The sequence below is a fragment of the Ambystoma mexicanum genome, chromosome 5p, assembly GCF_040938575.1.
Source record: "Ambystoma mexicanum isolate Mex_15411 chromosome 5p, UKY_AmexF1_1, whole genome shotgun sequence".
In the NCBI taxonomy this organism is placed as follows: Eukaryota; Metazoa; Chordata; class Amphibia; order Caudata; family Ambystomatidae; genus Ambystoma; species Ambystoma mexicanum.
In genome coordinates this window covers 725,845,330-725,863,236 of record NC_090930.1, presented here as the reverse complement: position 1 = coordinate 725,863,236, position 17,907 = coordinate 725,845,330, and the positions used below count along the sequence as shown (strand labels likewise).

The 17,907-nt window shown below is 46.0% G+C and overlaps 1 protein-coding gene across 7 annotated transcripts in view; it reads right to left on the bottom strand.

The window, feature by feature from the left end:
• The window catches only part of SLC25A14 (solute carrier family 25 member 14), a 534,240-nt gene that overhangs the window by 205,777 nt on the left and 310,556 nt on the right, over positions 1–17,907 (bottom strand). For all 7 annotated transcript variants that reach the window (XM_069613100.1, XM_069613102.1, XM_069613103.1 and 4 more), the window contains one exon: positions 13,847–13,941. In XM_069613100.1, coding sequence (XP_069469201.1) covers positions 13,847–13,941 — 95 coding nt within the window. The remainder of the gene's footprint in view (positions 1–13,846; positions 13,942–17,907) is intronic.

Genomic DNA, 17,907 nt, shown 5'->3' with positions numbered 1-17,907 from the left:
GCCATAGTATATATAATAAATAACCATATTTTTTATAGAACAACAGTGTGTGTTTTCTTGACTATAAGTGTGCTCAAAGGCCTTTGTACTCAACTATAGCCCTTCTCCCTTCTAGACTAAGCCTGGCTGTTCGACAATAGCTACCAAACCTTGTGGGTAAGAATTGGGAGCCCTGTACACCTAAGAGGGAGTCTTCTACAGTCCTACCAAAGGTGGACTTTAGTCAAACTCCCCAACAGCTGTCCCAAATTCAAGATGATGATTGTGTCAGTGTATAGGACATTCTATACAAAGCTAAGAAAGTGCAACACAAGATGAAAATGATGTACGACAACACCAAACAATTAAACATAATTAAGGTAGGTGACATGGTGATGATAAATCTTATTCAGAAGGATAAGGAAACCAACTCCAAGTACGATGCTCCGGTAAGGGTGACTCAAGAGAAAATAAGGTGGATAGTCATTGCATCGAATGCAATACCATCAAATGCCATACCATAGAAAAAAACGCATCGAAAAAAGCATTGAATGCATTTTATTTTTCACTTCCTTTTAAAATGGGGGCTCCCCTCCTAGCCCCCTTTTTTAATTAAGATCCATTGTAATTAAACTAAAACTTTTACCTTTGAAATAAAATGCATTTAATGCTTTTTTTTCGATGCATTTCTTTCTATGTTATGGCATTCGATGGTATTGCATTCGATGCAATAACCAGATACCGAAAATAACTACCCACCTTATGCCCTCCTTAAAGTAGGACTACTTTGGAATGTTTTAACCTTTTTGGAAAGTCGATGCGCAGCAGTCTAGTTCACATACGCCCAAACACCAAGACCCTACTGATGCAGGATCAAAAGGAGCACTGGCACTCGTGCATGGGCATTCAAAGCCTGGGCAGCACGCTAAAAGAATGCTATGCAGAGATGTTCCACATGCTTTACTAATGACACACAAACCTAAATATGAAATATTCTTTGTTTTATTATACCATTGCTGGACGTCGAAGGGCTAATACATTCGCTTGCTGAATTCAATCTTACACTAATTTACAGTTATAAATCACAACACACGCACTGTCTTGAAGACAAGCCAGTTCCTTTCTACTACACACAGAAGGACCTCTGGGGCTTATGCTTTCTCCAACAATGACCCTTAGCCAAATCCCTCACCTTCGGGATTGTGAAATATGATCAATCTTAGTTTCCTCACAGCATTTCTCCCAAGTCATCGAATCAAGTGCTGCCGGCCTCCTTGCATACTGTCTGTCTCCGTACACATCCTTACTGCCTCATAGCTACTTGGTTAATGGAAGCACTTTTAACACATGTTTCATGTGGTCGGCTTGTGCAATCAGACAGAAGACACTGCTACCATTGCTGTTATAAACTGCTTCCTTTAACCTTGTATTGGCATATTCTGCATCACTGCTTGTCTATGTTTTGTCTCAGGCTCTTTATTGCTGGCTATTGGTTATCAACATGGTTCTGCATACGGTGTAATTAACTTGGATGCTATTCAACAGTGTTTTCTTCATTTCTGGGATTAGCTTTGCCCTCCTGGCCTACAATTTTCAGCTTTTTGTCCAGACATGCTTTTTGTCTTTGCCCCTTGCAAACTCTTAAGCTTATAACATTAAAGTGCAATTGATTACACACTGCCTATCGACCCACAACACTTGCCCTTTATTATTATAGCCAACATCTTGCATTTTTGCGGTTCATATCGCATGTCATTGCCATTATATGATGTGTTCCTCGAAATAACTGTTGACACCAACATCACTACTTCATTGCAGCTTCACTGTGACACACACAATTTCTGCATATGTACTTCTCACTATTCACTTCTTTGGACACAATGCTGACACGCACAGAAATGACCTTCATTCAATTGTTTATGCAGTTCTCACATAATGGCATGCACACATTCCTCGCTGCTTGGGTAGATCATACTATGTTGTTTACTTGTATAGATCTTTCTCTCGTGCTCCATTTCACATGTGTTAAATGGACTTTCCCAGGCAGTCCATCAGAGTTTATTTTATTTATTGAGCATTTGTATGGCGCCTATACATCAGAAAGTGTCTCCTGGCACCACAAGACTAAGGGGGAAGGGAAAAAGAAAGGATAAAAACAACAATAAACAGTCCTACTAGGCCTTGTGACATTCGGATCGTGCAAGTGCAGCAACAGGAAGAGCAGGGAGTGGTTGAGATGCTGTGTGAGGGGAAGGTAAGGGAGGGGCACAGGGTTGCAGGAGGGAAGGAGGCAGGGGCTGGGTAAATCCTAAGAGGAGTGTGAGGGGGCAAGTGTTAGGTGAGGTCTGTAGGACACGTTTTATGGGGAATGGGGTGAGGGTCAGATAGTGCAAGGAGAGGGACTACAGATAGTCTGATCAGGGAAGGGTGCCCAAAGGCAAGGGCAGGGTGCTGAGGCAGACTGGTCAAAGAGGGTGGGGGGGCATGGCCCCTGTATGACTCATAAGGGTCCAAGCAGCTAGTCATATCAGCAGGGGGGGGGGAGAGGGAAGGAGGAGAAGAGGAAGGTCTTCAGAAGCTTCCGGAACTTAACAAGATCCGGCTCAGGACTCAGAGGGGAAGGGAAGCCATTCCAGAGGGAGGGTCCTGCCGAAGAAAGATCAACCCCCCACTCTCTGCTTGGAGAAACATCTGACCTGCAGAGAGTTAGAGCTGGAGGACCAAAGGACTCTAGCAGGGCGGTATTTAGTGAGAGAAAGTTGAATGTAGCGTGGTCCCAGGCCCCAGAAAGTCTAGTGGATGAGGCAGAGGGCCTTGACTTTGATCCTTGTGATCAATGGGAGCCAGTGGAGAGTTTTTTGGACTGGATAGATGTGGTCCCTGGTCTTGAGGCCGAGGATAAGTCTTGCTGTCCTATTCTGGATAAGTTGAAGAGAGCGAAGGGAGGAAAGAGTCAGATTAAGGAAGAGACTTTTACATTAGTCCAGCCTGGAGAGAACCAGAGCTCTAGAGACAGAGTTTCTGGGGGAAGGTGAGGAAAGGGAGAATGCTGATGAGGAGGTAAAGCTGAAAGGGAGCATTCTTGGCAAGTACAGCAATATGAGGTGCGAAGGAGAGAGAGAGGAGTCGAGAAGAGTTTTGCCTCACAAGAGGGGGAGGGGGCGCAAGGAGGGGGGGCTGGAGAGTAGTGGGGAAGGAGGGGGTCAGGGGTGTACCAATGAGAAGAGCAGTTTCTGTGCCTCTGGCTGCTCTGAAGCCAGACTGGTGGTCGTGAAGACAGCCAACCGATTCAGTGTGACAGATTAGTTGTGAGATCACCAACTTCTCCAGAGGTTTGCCCAAGAATGGGGTAGTGGAGATAGGGTGGTAGTTCCCTGTGCAGGAAGGGTCTGCAGATGTTTTCTTTAGGAGGGGATACACAAGGGAGTGCCTAAGAGATGGTGGGAAGGAGCCGGTGGCAAATGAGTAATTACAGAACTCAGCCACAGGGGGAGCAAGGGTGGCAATATTGTCCTCGATAGTTCTAGAGGAGCAGGGCGTCATCTGTGGAGGAGACTTTCATGGTGCAAAACGTCTTGGTGACCTCATACGGTGCTATGGGAGAGAAGGAGGAGAGTAGGAGGGATGGAGCGAGAGAGGCAAAAGGAGGCGTAGATGTAGGTGGTGGAGAGAGATGCTATGTACGTTTACTATGCTGCTGGCATTCTATGCTCCCATGGCGTGCTGGATCCTTGGTATCTTATTGTAGACATTCAACACATACCTCACTTTGGGTTGGTCCAGCTCAGTGGCTTTCACACACCCTGGGCGACCTTTGCCAACAAGAGTTCTATCCTGCATCTGGGTACCCAGTACACTCCAACTCAAATCCTACTATCTTTAACCACTTGCTCCATGGTGGTCTAAAGGGTTCCGATTGCTAACCTGAATGCATTTCGTATGATATAGCCCTTGGTTTCTTTAAGAGGCGTGAAAGATGCACATTGCTTAGTCATAAAATGTGTTGTATTCCGAGTACTACTCTCATTGAGCACCTGTTTTGTATGCATCAACACAAAAACAGTCAGGGACTAAAACAATATATAAAACCCTCAACGGGTAGAGGCTCCATCGTTAGATTATCGATATATTATATCATACAAGAACAAGTATGGAGCACACCTAAATGCATACATGAGTTTTTCATATAGTCGATTAGTGAGTCTGCCAACACTGTCCCTAGTCATAAGCACACCCTATCCCTGTAGGGAAGTGCTGTCCCTCAGTCAACGGTGGTGTGCCGCCTATCTAATAGAACTATCTCTGTCTACTAAGTGTGCATATGACAAAACGTCTAAAATCAATTCAGTCATTGCTCAAACTTCTAACATTCTGGTGGAAATTTCAGAGGGGAATTCGTTGCTTAGCAACAAGCCGTTCCTTATTCACCCACAAAGAAGTGTGTACATAGTACGGAACTAATGGCAAAAGCTCAAATAAAATGAGAAGTAGCTGTTCACAGTTTCAACTAGAATGTGACACTTGTGTAAAGTTTTTTAAATCTAAAAAAACTAGTATCATCAATAATGCGTCGTCCATTAAGCCGCTATGGGTTGTCAATTCAAACAAGTAGTATCCCAAATCTTATAAGCATATCAACAAAAGAAAAAGGTCGACCGGTTTCAATGACACCATTACTGGGGTCATCATCTTCAGGAACAGTAGTTTGAGTAGTGCGATCAGTCACTGTTGTCCATCAGGTAGACTCGAGCATCCAGCCCAGACCTAGAAGAAAGATGGACAGTTGTTCACATAGGTGATGTGAAGCGGACATTACTTTTTTATATGGCAATGAATGCCATGAGCGGGTGTTCACAAACACGTCATGATTGGTGACATAGACCAGTGTGCCGGAGAAGATCTACCCCTCGGGGCCTAGCCCCACATGATTACCTCCTAGTAGACTTGTGGGAGTCAGTCCTGTGTATCAATCATTTTTTTAGATCTTGTGACCCATTTTTGCTGTCCACAGGAAGACGTGTATAAATTACCTTGAAGCCCAGCTCCAGGGCCGAAGGGCACAGGTAGAGATGGATAGTTCAGGATATGAGCAATCCTTTTCTTAGTGGTCCGTCTCCCTGTTTCTGGACAAGGAACACATACAATGGACATGAATAAAAGGAGGGGTTTTAGATATGAGTGGCGTAATTGCCGTCTCACTCCCCACATTACGCATGTGTTTAATGATTATCAAGCTATCGCAGCTATCAACGCGTGAGTTCCCAACCAGAGTTCAGCCCCGATCGGGAGACCTTGAATGTGCCTGTGCCAATATCTTCATGCTGTTGATCTTGTCTTTGTCAAATCGTGGACGTTTACTACGAAACAGGGGGAGGGGGAAGAAGGGAAAGGAAGGGGGGTTTGGAAAGGAAGAAAGCCACAGCCCTCTATTTTTGCCGTGTATCACCTGCATTCATGTGAGGATGTGAGCCATCTCGGTGCGTGCGCGCTGCTCACTTCTTTTGTGCAAGGTAAACCCATCGGTCTGCCACTCCCCCATATGTGGGACTCTGTGCCTTTGGAGCGCAGGAGAGTGCACCGCATGTCACCCAATGGTGGATCCAGTGAATGGGGTCGCTGTGGTGCAAGTACATGCAGCACAAGTGCACACTGGGGGCGTCGGCACATGTCCACGGTGGGTCCTTTCCTCCAGAGGATGGCTTCCTCACTCCTGACGCTCTCTCACCTGTAGTGTTTGTTTAGCGCGGCCTGTGGGACAGGAAGGTTGCTATGCAACGGCGTACACAAGATTGTAATAACATGTACTGGATGGGGCGTGTCCTGGGCCATGTTCGTACACTCATTTTTTTGTTTGGCGGCCATTAGTAAATGGCCATTTCTAAACTGAATGAAACACTGCAGCGCTCCATGCTGCAGTGTTCCGTCAAAGCCATATGTCAAAGTGTCAAGCTTTGAATGAGCATGTAATTATTCACCAAGCGGGCATGTGGTCCTGAATCAAAAAGCGTAATTCTTCATGCTGATCTTTTATGCACTAAATCGTAAGGGCATAACGGAAAAAACAACTTTTTTTTGTGGATGTTACTTAGTCACTTGTAGGATGGGTAAAGAGGTAAATAAGGGTCCGCAAAGCTCCCAGACATACTGGCCGTTCTTAGATGTTCAATGAATGCATCATTAATTTTGTCTGCTGTGTCGTTAACAGGTTGCTGCTAGAGGTAGGGTGACCTCCACAGCCAGCCATCCACGCAATGATGGTCAGGCACGTGATACTCCATGTCAATAGAACATACTATATGTCACTTCACAGGGTGTGATGTTGTCTGTGTCTAGTAGTGCGGGGCTCACCTAGGATGGTGTACATCCCAAGTTGTCTGATCCCTGGCTATGGAGCAGGTGCCAGGGCAGTGGCATTTCATCACTGCTAATTCATGCCATTGTCCCCTACATTAATAGGGTGTGCTTCTGACTAGGGACAGTGTTAGCGGACTCACTAATCAACTATATGAAAAACTCATGTATGCACTTAGGTGTGCTCCATAATTGTATTTATCGACACCATAATTTGATTCTTTATTTTTCTTCATAAAGGGGACCAGGGTTTCTCCTTGATCCACTTTCTCGGTCATGCCACATTTTACTTTTGTGCTCCACTCCCCACATCCATGTGTGACACTCTCCTATGGGTTGCCTTTCTTCCCCTGGCGAGGTAATGAAGTGACTCACTTTTCTTTGCAACTCTTGAGAGCACCTTCCTTGTTTTGCTTTTTCTCCCCCTACCCCTTTGCTACACAAGAGAGGAAGGTATTGTCCGACTTGCCTGCACTCGTGGCATGCCACATGTTGTGTATGCATCATTTGCATGTCAGCACACCACTCTGTTCTCCATTTGCCGTTCTGAGCCATCTTCCTTTCTTTTCGATTTTAAGTTAGAAAGATACTTTCTATCCGGTCCTCTTGCTTGTCTTGCATGGTTCCCAGAGTGAGAGAACATAGGGACAGAACATTCATGGGAAGCTGCACATGTTCTCCTGTGTCAGTTGGAACAGCTCCAGCTGCCATCTTTGGGTGCAGTATGTCCTGTGTATCGGCTCTCTCTCTGCTCGTCCCATGCTTCGGCTTTCAGGATGTCCTACTGATGTAGTTGGTAATAAAGTCAGATATCTAAAGGAAGATGCCTCTTGTCATCCTTGTTCTACAGCATAAATGATAACACGTGCATATGAAGCATTTAGGGCTACACAACCTTAATTACAAACTGCCTTAGACTAAGGAACTTGGACTCAGGACTGCAGCCCTACCGTAGACTCGTTTTTGAAAAGCTCACTTACTATATTGTGTTTTATTGTGTCTCTACATGTTATCTTGAGTACTGTCATAGTTTTGTTCGAATAGCTCCCGGTTAGACCATCTAGACTTTTCTACCAACTATGTGTTTGATACCAATAAATAGCTTGCATGCAACCTGTCTGTCTCAAATCTTCAATTAATCCCTCAGTCTGTGATCTGCTTCCAGAGCAACTGTTTCCACTGCTGGCTACGTTGAGATATTACCCACTACTAACTCACTTCACTGTGACTTGGTACCCACTGCTAGCTGGTCATGATGTCTTCCCCTGTCTTTCGCCACTATGTTTGAGGACCACACATTGCATGTTGTCCACTGCTGCAATGCCAGCCCAGCATATGGTGCTTCAGAAATGCTATATAAGATAGATTCGCCAAATGACAATTGGGGTGTCCACCTGTGTCAAAATGACTCCTGCGATGCAGGAGTACATGGATGAGTAGTGGCTAAACCGCATACACAGCCCTCAGACTACGACAAACAAATACTAAGCCCAATCCGAACGGTGAAACTGGCACAGTCAAGAGATACCTGCTTTGCCTTTTGTGGTAATGTGGGACAAGGGCAGGCTATTGTTAGGGAGAATTCTCTGATTAGGCTGAATTTCCCTACCTAGTGAGTCCCCCAGCAGCTTTGCTGGATTTCTGGGGTTTCTTTTTTTTCTCCTGCCAAGAGTGGGACTCTTTCACCCTCACTCTTGGACATGTTGAAGTGTGTTTTCTTGGTTAAACCTTGTGTTGAATGGGCTATGGGGTCTTTTACTCCATAGGGCCTCATGTATTTTTGTGATGTGGGTTACACAGCACCCTCTGTGCCGTGACCCAGGGGTGTCCTAGGGACCCCCCAACATAGACTCCATACCCTGGGACTGACTACTGTCTCCCAGGGCATGTAAAGTCACCAAAGACTTTGCTAGTCTTGAATCCTGAACAGAACCAGTACAAACCATCATATTGTGGACGTACTGGCTGGGGCAATTCGATTGCCCCAGGGTCTGTTAGTCGAGGGGGCACGTCTCCGTCCCCCCTGATCGAGTTTTGGCTGGTGGCAGTGGAAACTACTTTTTATATTCGACCGCGAATATTTCCCTATGGGATTTCCCATTGTTTTAGGCTAACACATTTAATTATTTATTTACGGTAGCCTTAAACATACCGCCGGTTTATATATTTATTTTTATAACTCCGGTTGGGATTTTTTGCCAAAACTTGATTCTAAAATGGCGTTGGTGTTCGCCTCTGTAACTCTGACCCAAAGTGGAGCCCTTTGTTCCACTTTTGGCGGGCTTCTCCACAGAAGCCCTCCAAAGTGGTGCCACTCTGTCTGGGGTACTTAGGAGGGGTGGAGGGGGATTTAGGCACCCTGGACTGAGTTACCTTGGTAACTCAAGTCGCACTCCGTCCTGATTGGCCCAAGTGGTGAGCCGGCCGGCTCACCACTTAGCATGTTTGAGTGACAGCTAGGCTGGGTGAATGGGGGTTTGCTGCATAAAAGCAGGGCTTTGGGGACTGGAACTTCAGAAGTCGCCACAGGACCAAGAATCCGACGAGGGAAGAGCTGAGCCGACCTGCTTCGACGACACCACCCGGTGGAGCCCTGCTGAACCGTCTCACCACTTTTCCCGACGACCGAGGAGAACTCTTAACGGAGTGGCTCCTTCCCTTGACTGGTGGGGACAACCAGTTTTCACCTTCTTTTCGCTTCTCGAGGTATCTCGTGGCCGCCTTGCCAGTGCCAAGCACCCCGGCAACCGGAACCCCACCACTTTTTACCCCAACCACGAAAGTCGGCACAACCCTTTATCCGGAGGACTCCGCGGCTGGTTTCTTCCCGGGCAGTGCAACGACCTTCTTCTTCTGCTCTTCAGCGAGAACTCCTTCTCCCCTGACCGACGTCGAGCCTTGCTGCCACTGCCTGGAACAACTGCCACCGCTGGAGGATCCTTTCCGCTTAAGGTACCGTGTTCCGCCTGGCTTCCCTTGCTACCGACTGTACGGGGTAGATTTAGCCCCCGGCTTTCGAACCTGGGAGTGCCTGGGACACCCTGGCTAAACTTTTTAAGCCACTCTAAACTCTTTCTAACTCTTTGCAAGACTTTGAATCCTTAACAACAGTGTGATCTTGGGCACATTTTCGCTCCGGCTACTCTAAGAGTGGGCCCTGCCTAGTGACTTTTTCTCACCTGAGACTTTGTGCTTCTTTGAGTCTATTGCAAGTGTTCTGGGCCTTAGAGTGGTGTGTTTAACCCATTCCTGTTTCTTTTTACCCCTTTCTTGAACCTACTAGAGTGTCATCTAACGTTAAGCGCTCACCTCTGTTTTAATTATGTGGTGTTAACTTAGAATTGTCTAGATAGGAGTAAGGGTTGGAACTGCTTTCATTATAACTGTGTTTGAAGTGTTTTTACTATATTTTTGCTAGAGTGATTTCAACTTATGTGTGTTTTATAAATAAATAACTATATACTTTTGAAACCAAGCTCTGGTCAGTGTTTGCTTGTGCTATTGTGTCTGAGTACATATTGTGTATACTTTGCATACTGCCTAACTCTTCTTGAGGGAAGTCTGACTGCTCAGCCACAGCTACCAGGTAAATCTGGGTGGTGCAGACTGCTACCAAGTGGGTTTACTGCTATACCTGTAGTCTTAAATCTTTTGCAGTGTTCCCCAAGGGAACTGCACAGGTTTCTGCCTAACAGCTATATTGTTAAGAGGAGTGTTTATGTGTTGACAGTAGCAATCCAAACATCAATAGTACAGGACTCCAAATTAAAGGACAGTCCAATCAAGGTTCTATAAAAATAAACATACTGTAATGAACACACCAATATGCAAGATAACGGACTATGAAAACACAAGCACAAACCCACCCCTATGGAAAGCACATAGAAATTGCAGAATGTAGATATAGAAAGCAGTAAAGGTACTGTATCAGGGGCGAAAGGCAAGAAAGTGCAACAATGTCACTTTAAAAAGGGTATGTCTTTGGAAAAGGTTTCAATGGGTTTCTTAGTCACTAGGGTTCCATAAATGGACCCGGGGGCATGGGCCTCTCAAATGTACCTTCTCCATCATTTTGATAGCTTATTATTCACAACTCGCATACTAGATTCAATAATTGCAAATACTATGTATGATTAATATAATTTAAGTATATAGCCAAAAATTGATGCTCACAAACACTTGTTGTTCACTTCACTCTTCAAGAATACTTGTGACCAATAATTAATTTAGCTAGTTAATAGACAAGCTAGACAAATATTTGTATTCAGAATTTCTTGATTTATGTCACTGACCTTGAGGTTTGATAATGTAAAATGTAATAGCTTTTTCACAATCGGCTTATTGCTTCCAATTGTCACATAACATTTTTTATCTATTGGGTGAATATAGATGCAATTCCCCAAAATGGGAGGGCAAGGATGCCTACTGCACCAGCTTATCAAAATTAGCATGCAAAAACTGTCGGCAGTGGAAAAAGAATAGGGTGTGACTAAAATTGCGGAGTTAAAGATATATGCTGTAAGGAACTCATGGTGGCAACAGTAAAGACAGACGCCAGTGATCAAGGACCCCTGTCGTCCGGCTAACTATCGCCCGATCTCCATCACTCCTTTCCCGGGCAAACTCCTGGAAAAGCTGCCCATCTCCCAGCTTACCCTCCACACGGATTCTGCTGGTTGTCTCAATGACCATCAATCTGGCTTCAGAGCAGCCAGAAGCACGGAAACTGCTCTCATGAACATCCGTAAAGACCTGCTCTCCAACCTTGGTTCTAATCTCCCCTATGTCCTCATCCTACTGCCTTTGACACAGTCAACCATGCCATCCTGCTCAATCGCCTCCGTGATAACCTGGGTATCAACGATCAGGCCTTTTCCTGGCTGACCATTTTCCTCTCCAACCGACCCTCCCAGGTCCAGCGTCCTTCCTTTCCACTATCTCATTCTCCACCTGTGGTGTTCCCCTGGGGTCTAACCTCTCTCCCTGGCTGTTCAACCAACACCTGGCACTTCTCGCTCACTGCATTGCTGCTCTCTGCTCCAACTTTCAGTGCTATGCGGATAAAACTCAGCTTGTTTACAGGCTCCCCTCTGCCACCTCTTCTCCCTCTCTCATCTCCGACTGTCTGCTACCTAGGAATGGTGTGCCGCCAACAACCTCTGCCTTAATGCCAGTAAGACAGAGATCCTCATCGGCACACCTGCTCCTTTCTTTCCCCTCACCCTCTGGCCGGCCTCCCTTGGCCCTCTTCCTGCGCCCACATGTGAGGCTAAGAACCTTGGGGTTATCTTCAACTCCACACTTTCCTTCTTCCCTCACATCTCTGACGTCTCTAAGAAGTCAAACTACCAGCTGCACCTCCTTAAAAATATTCTTCTTTCCTCACCTTCCCCCAGAAGCTCACTGTCTCCAGAGCTCTGGTTCTCTGTAGGCTGGACTATTGCAACAGCCTCTTTATAAATCTGCCTGCTTCTACTCTCCGCCCTCTCCAACTCACTCAGAACAGGACTGCGAGAGTTGTCCTTGGCCTCAAGCCCAGGGATCATATCTCTCTAGCCCTGAAATCTCTTCATTGGCTCCCAGTGGCTGCAAGGATTAAGTTCAAGACCCTCTGCATTGTCCACAAGGCCTTCTGGGGCCTAGGTCCAAAATACCTTTAACTCTCCCTTCGGAAATACCTCTCTACTAGAGCTCTTCGCTCCTCCACCACCAACTCCCTCAGTGTCAGTCACTTCTCCAAGCAATGAGTTGGGGAGTTGGTGTATATCCCTTTCTTCAACTGGGGCTTCCCTCTGGAACAGCCTTCCCTGCCTCTATGAAACTTGAGGAGAACCATCTTCGGTTCCGGAAGCACCTTAAGACCTTCCTCTTTGCTTCTGCCTTCTCGCTTCCGCTCCCCTGCTAATCTGTTTGACTGCACTGGGCACCTGGCTACCCTTTGAAGTCGGGCCCTGGTCACTGCCCACCCAGCTGCATACCCGCACTGTTTCCTGGCGACCCGTGCACTTGGTGCAGTACCAGTTACCCTACAGTCCCCTTACCTGCACTTATTAGGCACCCTTTGTCTGCGCTTGGCTCTTGCACTTGCCACCAGCTGGCTGCACTACTTGTTGTTTTGATCCTGTGTCCATCACTTTCCACTCCTCCCCTGCCACTTGGACTTCCCCTTTTCCCTCTCCCTTGCACTTGCGCAAACTCAATGTCACTGAGCCTAGTAATATCGTTGTCTTGTCCTACCCCGTAACCCCTCCCCTGCCTCATCGCGCCTTGAAACACTTGTGTATGGGCGCACTATAGATAAAATATCATATATCGTCCTGTGCTCTTGTGCTCCACCTTTTATCCGTGTGAGTAAGGGAATGGGCCGTCGGGTGTGTATGATTCTGGTCTATTGCCGGACTTTGCCTGACCATTGTATCGAGACATATCAGGTAAATGGCTCTGGTGTTAGTCCCTTGTCTTTCCTGTTGTGTGAAAGAGTTTGTGTAGGAAAATGGGGCACAGCAGTGTTTTGGAATATCCTACGTGGTAGGATGGGGAAAAGATGTTGAAAGAAGGGGGATACCACGTCTCACCCGTCAGTGTCCCACTTCCAGGCTCCAAGGACCCCCCCCCCATCCAGGTGATCCTCCCTCACTGGTCAACCCCCAGGAACTGAATCCAATAGTGATGGCCGTGTCCTGGCCACCTGGATGACAGATCCCCCGGGGACTAGCCAGGGAGACACCGTCAGGTTTCTCACAATGCTAACTGCAGAAAGTAAAAGCAAAACCTGTGTGCATAGTTTTAAAAGCTGGGGTGTTAAAAGAGGATCTTGAGAACTCAGGATCCTTCTGTATCTTATAAAATAAACATTTTAATGGAACACTGAAAAGAAACAGATATTATTCCTGGGGAGACAATTCGCATTTTAGAAGCCTTTTCTGCACCGATTACTTACAATGACCAAATGGCACTGTCAGGAGTGCACGCTAGAGGCTTTGAAAATAAACTGGGAAGAGACATGTTTTCGGGTAGAAGGCATGGCCCCCTTGTACAAGTGAAGTTAACAAATATTTGGTTTTGTTCATCATATTAGCTTGAAGCAGGGATCCTTGTCAGTTAGGCTTTAAGTAAAGGCAGCCTCTTTGCATTTATAGGTGAAACTAAGAGATCTGTTAATAACACTGTCTGAAGATGAAGGGCAACGGCACACAGTAGCCTCTGAACAGGTTTTGCCATTGATAGATGTCCATACACTGCCTCTAGCCCGATTGACACCTACTTAGGCAATGTTGCAAAATTCCCTTTACAAATCATCCAATTATTATATTTAGAACACAATACTCCTTTGATGGAAATTAATCTTCTGTCATAAAAATCCAGGGTGGAGGTCAGAAGAACAAGAGGAGTAGTACGATGAACCAAGCCAACAACATAAGGTTTACATAGAATAATATTTTACATGGAAATCCATGCAGAACAAACACTGCAACATTACTAATCATGACAAAAGCTGCTGCACAAACATGCCTACCTTCTAACCGGTCCACAAACAGCCGCTTCAAACTCTGATAAATGCCAATCTTTATAGTACCATACGAGGCCTGCCTAAGCAAAGCTGGAGCGATTCTGTGAAGAGAAAAACAATCTTAACATGCAGCATCCTAAATAACCAACTGTTACTCCACCCCGTATCTTGGAAGAAGAGTGTTTGGGGCCTTCTGGACTTTCCTGAGGCCAACCACAGGGTCATTCACTTTACATTATTCCCCTTTTACTCATAGTTTCACGTGTGTGAAATATCTCCCTGACCTCCCCCCGCTACAATGACATTTATTTGCACTCTATTCTTTCTCAAACTCAATCCATCCACTTTTATACACTAAAAATAGGCAAATGATCAAAGAAGGAAAAATAAGAAGTACAAATTCTCCCAACAAAAAAATAGGAAACACTCGTAGGAGCTTGTCCCTCAGCCTGCATGCACACAGCTCCACAGATCAGATAAGGTGGCATCAGTAGTCCACGTAGTGCTACAGAAAAAAAGCTGTACTATTACTACTGCCTGACCTGAAAAGTTAAGGAGAGGTGTACGTTAAGCGGGAAGCCCTCAAGCCGCTGGTGAAATACCACCATTGTTATCGGTTTTTGTTAGGCGTCTGAATGATAAAATCAAGTGTTTTCCGGAAGAAATGCCATAGTTCTTCCTAGAGGGAATATATGTGTTTGAGATAAATATGAAGCCTAACTGTTTTGCATGTCACCAAATAAAAAGTAATTCCATAACCCAATATATAGACTAATAGTGAAAACATGCTGAGCTCACATGTTCTTAATTAACTAGGTGCAAATAAATAGTTATAACAAAAACATTTCTGTTTTAGAGTTAAATATTTTTTATTTGCTTAAAAAAATACGAATTGGCCGTGAGAAGGTCCATCCATGGGGCCTCTAACAATGTGAGATGATGGCGGGGTCTATGCACACTCAGATAAAATGAGTGGGCAGCAGCGAGTGGGCATCAGATACGAGAACGCCAAGAATGCAAGAGTTTGACACTGTATACCAAATGCGTGGAGGGGCTTCTACGATCTATACCGCCAGATACAGACATATAAAGTTAGCAGTTCAAGGTTGGGTCGCAGATACGCCTAGTTTCAGGGATATGTGCATTCGCCGGTAGTTGTATGAAGATTAGGAAAAGAAAATATCTTTTATGGTTGGTACACTCACAGCTACAGACAAGATTGCGTACTGCGGTTGGATAAGTATGTTCAGTCTCCTGCTAAATCACACAAGTTGGTCATATGACTACTGACGTTGTGAAGAAAGTTATTTATCCTAGAATGTTAACAGACTATGTGATAAAACTAACAGGGAGTGGTAACATTTGTGTTTCTTCAAGAGACGCACTTGATTGTGGAGCAATGAATGTTTTTTTAAGAAAACCAACTATGAGGTAATGGTGCATGCCGGTTTTGCAAGAGGCTCGAGGGACGCATCGACTATGATTCGAAGACGCATGACATTAGTAACAAAAATGGTAATGCGTGATCCTGTTAATGGGCCTGTTTAAGTGGGACCTGACAGAGCTCCTGAATGGGCATGCCCCCCACCATAGAGTATGTAGAGCTGCAGGAATTGCTTATGAAATGTGCCGTAGAGTTGTGAATTCTAAGGGCAGAGGAACATATTAACTTGAGGGGTCTGGACAGGTTCCTCGGGGCGCACGGGAGGGCCCAGATCCATGCAAGGCTTAGTTCCTTTGCAAGCGAGAATGATCTGGGGGATGTATGGCAAACATTGCACTTGCAAAAAGAGGGGTACTCTTTCCACTCTGGTACAAACCTCTCCCTATCCTGGATTGATTATTTTTTCATGCCGAACACCTAACCATCTTGGATCTCGGATGCGCAATACCTCCCAAGAGGCATATCCGACCACTCCCCACTATTGATTTAGTTGGGCAGGACACTGAAATCCAGCCAACCCTTTTAGTGGGTGAACTCATTTTTTGGGGATCCCAGAGACTAACAAAATTGCCAACAAAAAGGAGTAATACTTGGAAAAATAACACCTCATTAGTGGATAGCTCTGTGGGACTCTGGGGTGTCTTTAAAACAGTGCTGCAAGGGGAAACTCTCTCGCTCCTGGCTAGGGAATCGAGACAGGCTTGCAAAATTAGCTGAAATAGAGACAGAACTAGAAAGGCTGGAAGGGACATTTATAGCGGACCGCTCCCCAAAGACAACATCTTCTGCTGGGGACGCAAGACTTGTACTGCACTGATGCAACAGACACTGCAAGACAGTCTTCGCTAGCATCCCATGCCAGACTATATGAAGCGGGAAAAAGAAGCTGGGAGACTGTTATTCTGGCTTGAGAAACAGGACTCCTCTCCTAGATACGAGCAAGCAATCACTACTAGAAAGGGGGACATGGTCACTAAGGACAGTAAAATCTGTGAGCCCCTGGCAGATTATTATGTGCTACTGTACAAGGTCCCCTAGGATCGAAAGGAACTGGTGTGCACGTATTTCTTGGTATATTGGAAGAAACCCTCCATAGCAGTCATTACAGACCAACAGAGAGATGACCATGAATCTGAAATTACAAAAAAGAAAGCTTAGGTGGCACTAATGTCGCTCCAAATGGGCAAGTCCCCAGGACCCAATGGGTTTCCCGCTGAACTGTGGAAAAGATTGAGCGATAGCGTATCTGAAACCACGCTTTCGATGTTTCCGGACAGCATGAGCGAAAGAAAGCAGTCCCCCGACCTGTGTAAAGCAAACACTGTAGTCATACATAAAAAAGCCAAGCCACCAGAAGAAGACTTTGCCTCCTATCGGCCAATTTCACTTCTCAATATAGAATCCAAAGTTCTAGATAGGATCCTGGCCACGAGGTTGTAGAAGGTCCTATCCTTTCTGATCCAACAGGATCATTACAGATTCCTGCCACAGGGCGGCGCAAATGAATAATGAGACTCGATGTTGCTATGGACAAAGCCAATTGTACCCGGGACCCGCTGGCTGTCGTGGAGATTAATTTTGAGAAATCAGGGTATGTGTTAGGGCTGTCCCCTTTTCCCCTTTGCTTTTGATACTCGCCATCGAACCCCTGCTGATCTATCTCAAAGGAGACCCTTAGAGGAAGGGGTTTGTTTGGCCGAAGGGACAGGAAGAACAGGTGTCTTTGTATGCAGACAACCTACTACTGTATGTGGGGAGCCCAGAGATCTAACCCTAGGATCATGGAAATCCTGAGAACATATGGGCAATAGAGAAGGCTCTGGGTTAACTGGAACAAGTCAATGCTGTTCCCAAACCACAGAGGACCCAAAGCAATCCCAGCTGATTGCAAACTTAAGCGTGACCATTGGCTCATTTAAATATCTCCGAATTCATATATACAGCGATCCGCAGACCCTTCCTTGACCGTAATTTGACCAAGGTTACCACAAGGTTCATTGCAGAAGCTAAATGCTGGTTGGCTTTGCCCATTTCCTTGCCGGGTAGACCAGCAGTTCTCAAGATGATTATGCTCCCCACATAACTCTATATCCTTCAGAACACTCCGGTAGACATGTTAATATTAAAGCATACATGCCAACATTCTGTGACCAAAAATCTGTAGGAATCTTAAAGTTTCAAAAATAGTCAGTCGAGGAGGTAATGATAGGAATAGGGCGCGTCAGCAGCCCATTGTCATTGAATGAGCCCGCCGCCGCGGGTGCATTCAATGACAATGAGGCGCCTGCCACGCCTTCTGCCATCACGCCAGCTCGGGGGAGCCCTTGAAAGACTCACCAGAGTTGACGTGGTGGGGGGGCTAATGGCGCCTTTTGTGAAAGGCACTCGCGGCGGAGGGGCGCCTTTAGCCCACCGCCGTGGACGCCTTTTACATCAAAGGCCTGCATGCTGCGCCTTCTCCCGCTACGCCAGCTCGGGGAAGTCCTTGAAAGACTCCCCCGAGCTGGCGTGGTGGGGGGCTAATGGCGCCTTTGACCAAAAGGCACCCGCGGTGGAGGGGCGCTTTTAGCCCACCGCCGTGGGTGCCTTTGACATTAAAAGCCTGCATGCTGCGCCTTCTCCC